This window comes from Meleagris gallopavo, chromosome 10 (assembly GCF_000146605.3).
Source record: "Meleagris gallopavo isolate NT-WF06-2002-E0010 breed Aviagen turkey brand Nicholas breeding stock chromosome 10, Turkey_5.1, whole genome shotgun sequence".
NCBI lineage: Eukaryota > Metazoa > Chordata > Aves > Galliformes > Phasianidae > Meleagris > Meleagris gallopavo.
Window position 1 is genome coordinate 27,362,037 of NC_015020.2, and position 6,268 is coordinate 27,368,304.

The window sequence follows — 6,268 nt, forward strand, 5'->3', positions numbered from 1 at the left end:
ACAGTAAAAATTCTTTCATTTTCTCATATACTTGAAGGAATGCCTAAGGGTTGGGGGAGCCCTCTGTTGCCCTCATTTATAGGCAAAGCAGATGGACTTCATTCAGTTCAGGAAAAAGGGTACTCGAGCAGAAACCATGCTTGTCATGTTGCAGGCTGTGCTGACTTTGTGTGACCGAAGCTGTTCAACCTGGATTTGTTGCGGGAGCACCAATTATCTTTTAATTTAGATGTATACGACTCGTTCCTTCCTTATCTGATTCTGTGTTCTCATGGGGTGATCTTGTTGTTTTTCCAGGCAAACCAACATTTATGAAAGCTCCTGAAGATCAGATTGGGATTTCTGGAGGAGTGGCCTCTTTTGTGTGTCAGGCAACAGGAGAGCCCAAGCCTCGAATCACATGGATGAAGAAGGGGAAGAAAGTCAGTTCTCAGCGGTTTGAGGTAATTAGGAAAATAAAAAATAAAATAAAATGTAAAAAGATCCTATGAAAAAAGATCCTGTGTTTGCAGGTTGTCAGTACACAGTATTTGTCACTACAGCTCAGATTTCTCTGCAACATAGCAATGCCAAATCTAGGACTTTAAAGTAAGCTTCCTTCCCTGCAGCAGTGCTATCTGTAGAGCCAGCATTGTCGTTTGTAAGCGTGATGCTGGTTGCACACACATGGGAGACCCTTCTTCAGATGAAAAACAGCTGTACGCTGAATGGTATGGCAGATAAAAGTTGCATCTAGAAGTGATTTTCTGTTGTCATTGTGAACGTTGACATGATACCTCCTTGGCTACACCTGGTGTAATTTAAAAGTGGGATGTCAGAATCCTAACAGAGGGCTTTCTCAGTGAGTGCTGCTGCTAGCACCCTCAACATATATACTTGGAAAGGAGATCACGAAGCCATCACAACGGGTAATTTGATTTCCCTAGAATCATAAAATATCCTGAGTTGGAAAGAACCCCCAAGGATCATCAAGTCCAGCTCCTGGCTCCATACAGAACCACCTACAGTTCAAACCCTGCATCTGAGAGCAGTGTCCAAATGCTCCTTGAACTCCATCAGGCTTGGAGCCATGCCCATCACCCTGTGAAGCAGACTCTTTCCCTAATTCCCCCCTCCACTCTCCCCTGCTACAGCTCCATGCTGTTCCCTTAGGCCCTGTCACTGTCCCCAGAGGGCAGAGCTCAGTGCTGTCCCTCCGCTCCCTGTGAGGAGCTGCATTCCATGAGGCCTCCCCTCAGCTCCTCTGCTCTGCGCTGAGCAAACCCCGGGACCTCAGCTGCTCCTCATATATCTTGTCCTCCAGAGTTTTACCTTCGTATACGTGTCCAATAAGGTTCATGTTTTAGATAGCAAATATGTTTCCACTGACTTTTTCCACCTTTTTCTTCACGTTGCTTTTTTTGGATTGGGTTCTTCTCTCTAAAACTGCCCTTGGAAGTGTGACCCCGCCAACATTCTGCTGCCTTTTGATGTTTTTGCTTTCCTGACTGGAGTGCAGATGACTTTGTAGCCCAGAGCAGATTGATTCAAGTCACCAATTTTAATCATGATTTTGTATGTGAGCAGGAAACATTGATTAAAGTAATCAATTTCAATCTTGTTTTACATTGGTATTTTTCCCCAATAAAGGTTTAAGTTTTGTTGTATAGTAACCATTTAAACATTCAGGTTTGCAAGTAAATATAAACTTTGTAGTGAATTTGTGGCTTACCAGAGGGATATGTGCTATTACTTATTGCATTCACGTGAGCAATCTCATACCTTTATTCACATCACTTTTGAGACAGTGCAGAGACTGGAGATAGTGAGTGATGTCTGGATATTTTGGCAGACAACTGTTAATTATACCTCATTACTACGTCTTTATTTAGAAGAAAATGGGAATTCAGTTAAGATGAGAAAAAGCCATCAAATCCAATGTAGACATGCTGAGCTATTGCACAAAAGAAGTATCCACAGTTAGCAAACTGAACAGTGCTTCTGGTATTGGTGTCTGCCAGGTTCTTTGTGGCTGTAGCTGTCTTCCTCACACACACAGCGTTTATTCAGAGGGCATGAAGGGGAAAAGGGCTTTCCTGCTCTTTCACCTCATAGCGTTCTAATCCTTATCACTGAACTGAATGAATGTCTGCATCTGACCATGTTGCTTTAAAATACCATGGAGGGATTATAGTAGTAGTAGATTTAGTCACAGTTCCATATTTAATTTAAAATTCAATTAAAAAAATAAAAGTAATTTCTTGAAACGTACTGCAGTCATGATCACCTTTCTCTGCCCTGTCTGCTGCTGCTTGACCCCAGAGCAGGGTTTTTTGTCATGTATTTCTATTACTTCGAGCAGAATGGTTATTCCTTCCAGTGTGAGGAACTGCAGATTTCCAGCAGTTACCTTTCTGGTTTTTCCTATCTCCTGTCACTGCAGAGCCTTGTGGCGCTTGCTGTTTTTGCATTCCCATTTTCACTCCCTCAGCCTGGAGCCATGAGAAGAGCCCATAAGTAGGGCTCTTGCAAATCAGCTGAAAGTTTTGCGCAGAGGTGATGCAGGTCCCAGGCTGACACATGTTTTTGGAAGAACACTCAGCTTAGTCTCTCTGTCTGCCCCTGAATTCCCCAGTGACAGCAGGGGTCTGTGCATATCTCTCATGTTGTCACCATCTGCAGTTTGGTTAATATTTTCAAGTTTTACAGTGCTCAGTAATAAGAGAGGGATGAGCTTGGCATTAACAGTGGCCTGAGGCTGCTTCTTCACTGGCTTGCCATTAAGGCATAGCTTATAGTGATCCAGCTGTAAGCTAACAGGTACCTCTTTCTTCTCTTGGAGTAATGTATGTTGCAGCGTCCTTAGCAGGATGGTAAGGCAATGATTTATTAAGGACTTTATTTATTATGCTGGGGAAAAAGCTATAATTATATCATTGATGATCGTGGCAGAGTTGCAAAGTACCTGATGCTGAAGGACATTACAACCCCTTGCTTTGTACTGAAGTTAGCACACGCTGCAGGTGCTCAGGCAGTTGCTGTAGGTCTGTAACTATGTTCCTGGTGATCCTACAGGAGTACATCATTCTGCTCTTCCATGAAGGTGAGAGTTGGCACTAAATTGCGATCAGCGTGATTAGTAAGACCATTAGTGCAAATACGGCTCAGATGTTTTAAATCATCAGATCCACTTCTTTATTACCAGGTTGATAGTTTTTATGCTTGACTGCTTCATAAAGAACCTCATTGGATCTTCATTTGTTCTAGGCTTCTCAGAGGGCTGATAAGTTCTTGACTGAAATTTTTGCATTTCTGGACATGGAACAACAGACCAGTTGCACGATACTTTGTAGATTACAGGGTGTTATGTTTTGTTTTTAACCTCTGCATTATTTTGACTTTGTTTTTCTTGAAGTAGCTATTGCTTAAAAACTGCTTGCTTTTGTTGTTAAAGGTTATCGAGTTTGATGATGGGTCAGGATCTGTTCTGCGGATACAGCCGCTGCGTGTTCATCGAGACGAAGCTATCTACGAGTGCACAGCCACCAACAGTGTTGGGGAGATAAACACAAGTGCCAAATTAACAGTGTTAGAAGGTAAGTGGGAAGTGGTTTTTGTGTCCTTAGACAGCTCTGGCTTTGGTAGCTGTGTTGTAGCGCTCTTAAATGACACGGTGATATTTTAGCTTGGTTTGGAAAAGCTGCGTTCTTCCTGTTCCATTTGCTGTGATTTCTTTTAGTGATGGAAGCTGTTATTTTTCAGACAATCACGAGCAGAAAGGATGGCAGATTCTGAACTTTCCTTAAAGTGTGTTAGTTGAATTGTCTGATTGAGGTGTGTTATTCCTGGCTTGGAGGCCCAGCTAAAGAGACATTTGTATACTTTTCTCATCTGTCTGCTTTGATATAATGCCCGTCTTCAGGGAATCTGAGAATTGTGTCTGACAATCAGAAACTTAATCTTTGTTGCTGCACCTTCTGGATTAAATCAGTGCTGTTCTTTTGGAATGGATTTTTAGGCTGCTCTTCAGATTTTGAGTTTGATGCGGAATTTAGCTGGGTTTACTTTTCGCTGTAGTCATGACTTGTTATTCTCTTTCTCCTTTTGAAGAACGTATTTCTGTCCTTGTCTGATATATGGGTTTTTTTCTGCTTGCCATGTTCTATTTCTTCTAAATGGAATGTTTTGTGGAAGAGCTGTGTGGAAGATACAAGGGGCTTGTGATCACTTGATGATTTCTTTTATAGTAGATTGTCGGAATTATTGTTTGCTTTTAAGGCAAAAGGGATTTTTTCAGCACATCAATGTGTTGCAGTATTTGTTTACATATAAGATTTTGTAAGTGCATTGGGATGTTACAAACCCAGGACATTCGGCTGAATGGATTTTTTTATTTGCATTTACTAAGACAAGTGCGAGAAGGCTTAAGCAAATTGCTTGGTGTGTATGGGTAGACTGAGAAACTTTTGAGTAGGGAAAAAAACTGGGAATTATTTGTATGATTTTGAATCATCAAAATTACATGGTGTTTTTCTGTTCAGTCTGGCTGTGAGAGCACAGGAGTGGTTGTCCCATTGTGAGTGTGCCAGCCATGCAGAGTGACGCTGTTTGTTTCCTTGCTTTCCCACCGACTTCCCAGATACATCACTGTGGTCCCTTGCTCTCTCTTCCCATTTGTAGCATAGAGGTAATCATATTTTCCTCTCTGCTCTGTGACAAAGAATACATCAAACAGCTGTAATGTGCTCAGGCACTCTGATGATGGGAGTCATAGAAATCATTCAGTACTTGATGTGATTGTGTATCTTGTTTCGGGAGGTGGGGCATCTTAAAGGATCAGCTTGCTCTTCAGCGGTATTATTAAGAGATGGATAACAGGTGCTATAGACTTGAAAACTGTTAGGTAGAAGAAGCGGGTCCCTTTTGTTACTCCTTGCCTTTGCAGCCGTGTATGTGAGTACACAAAGCTCAGCAGAACTCTTTCAGCATTTTCCTTGCAGATCTGCATTTAAATGATTCTTACAACTGGATTTTTGTGATAGTAGATACTTTAATATCTAACTGTTCCATGCACATTCCTGTTTCCTTTGGTTGCTCTTGCCTTTGTGTATCTTAGATCTGTATGCACATGCACACATGCACTAATAATTTATTTGCTCTGTGTTAAATGTTCAAAGGCCCACAGAGACATGCATTGCATAAAGGAACATAACAGTATTTCTCAGCTCCGTGGAGCTCCTGCTGAGTTCCTGATGAGGTAAAACTTGCAGACCACCGCATAAATAGGGAATGCTATGAAACACCAGGAACAGGAAAAGGCATACCTGTGCTGTTTAAGAGCTATGAAAGCAAAAGTCAGTACCAATCAAGCACAGAGCCTGCTTTTCTGTTTGGAAGCTGTCTTAAATTGGGGCTAAAGCTTGATTTAACGTGATACCATGAGGTCAGAAACCATCTGCAGGCTTGGGACTGTGTTTTCCTCTCTAGCTGAAGAGTATCGACCCCTTCCAGGTACTCTCATAATGGGTAAAATTAAGAAGAATGGCTGTAAAGCAATTTCAGAGTGCGCATGCATTTGGAGTTGTGAGCTTGCTTACAGAGGAGGAAGAACTGCATGTGTTGGCTTAACCTGATGGAGCAGGTGAGCTCTGTTACAATGTACCTGCATCGAGAAAAAACATTTTGTATCTTGCTTTCTTTTCTGAGGTTTTATGGGGGTGAGTTTATTTTTTTTCAACTGTATTGTCTCATCCTACTCTGTTGTCTGCTGTAGATTACACTGTTCCTGTATGTTAAGAACATGACATTTTTTGATGATCAAAATTCTTTTGCTGATGGGTTTGCAGAGCAGATATTTTAAGTCAGGCTGCGTTCAAACAGCCTCAATGGTCTGTAAAATACAAACGTAAAGAACCCCGCCTCTCTGGTCTGCTGCTGCTTTCCTCACCTGAATTTAGCAGAGCTATTTGGAAATGACACATTTCACGTGGAACGATTGATACCCTCAAGGCTGTCAGCTAGGATTGGATTTTCCCTCTGCTTCTGGGGTTAAAATAATTTCTGTAATTGCTCTCAGGTGGCATTTTGAATGATGCAGATATTCTGCACTTCCTTTCAAGAATTTGACTAATGCGGCGGTCCCTGATGCATGACAAAGCTCTATCAAAAACGTCCTTATGGTTACATGCTGCTAAATACAGAGTACATATTGATTTTTACATTAAAAATCCTTTATAACAATAAGTTTTAATGCTTCTGCACAATTTGCTCTTTAGAACGCAGGCCTTAA

The 6,268-nt window shown here is 41.6% G+C and overlaps 1 protein-coding gene across 1 annotated transcript; it reads left to right on the forward strand.

Annotated features, from left to right (window-relative positions):
- Positions 1 to 270: 270 nt before the first annotated feature.
- Positions 271 to 3,679, forward strand: LOC109369344 (receptor-type tyrosine-protein phosphatase F-like). The gene is made up of 2 exons (XM_019618830.2): positions 271 to 443; positions 3,434 to 3,679. Exons 1-2 carry the CDS (start codon positions 312 to 314, stop codon positions 3,662 to 3,664), a joined length of 363 nt encoding a protein of 120 aa, XP_019474375.1. The 5' UTR covers positions 271 to 311; the 3' UTR covers positions 3,665 to 3,679.
- Positions 3,680 to 6,268: the final 2,589 nt, after the last annotated feature.

Coding starts and splice junctions, on each gene's coding strand:
- LOC109369344 (XM_019618830.2), top strand. CDS start 312: ATGAAAGCTCCTGAAGATCAGATTGGGATTTCTGGAGGAGTGGCCTCT. Junction 444..3,433: donor TCAGTTCTCAGCGGTTTGAG/GTAATTAGGAAA, acceptor TTGTTGTTAAAG/GTTATCGAGTTTGATGATGG.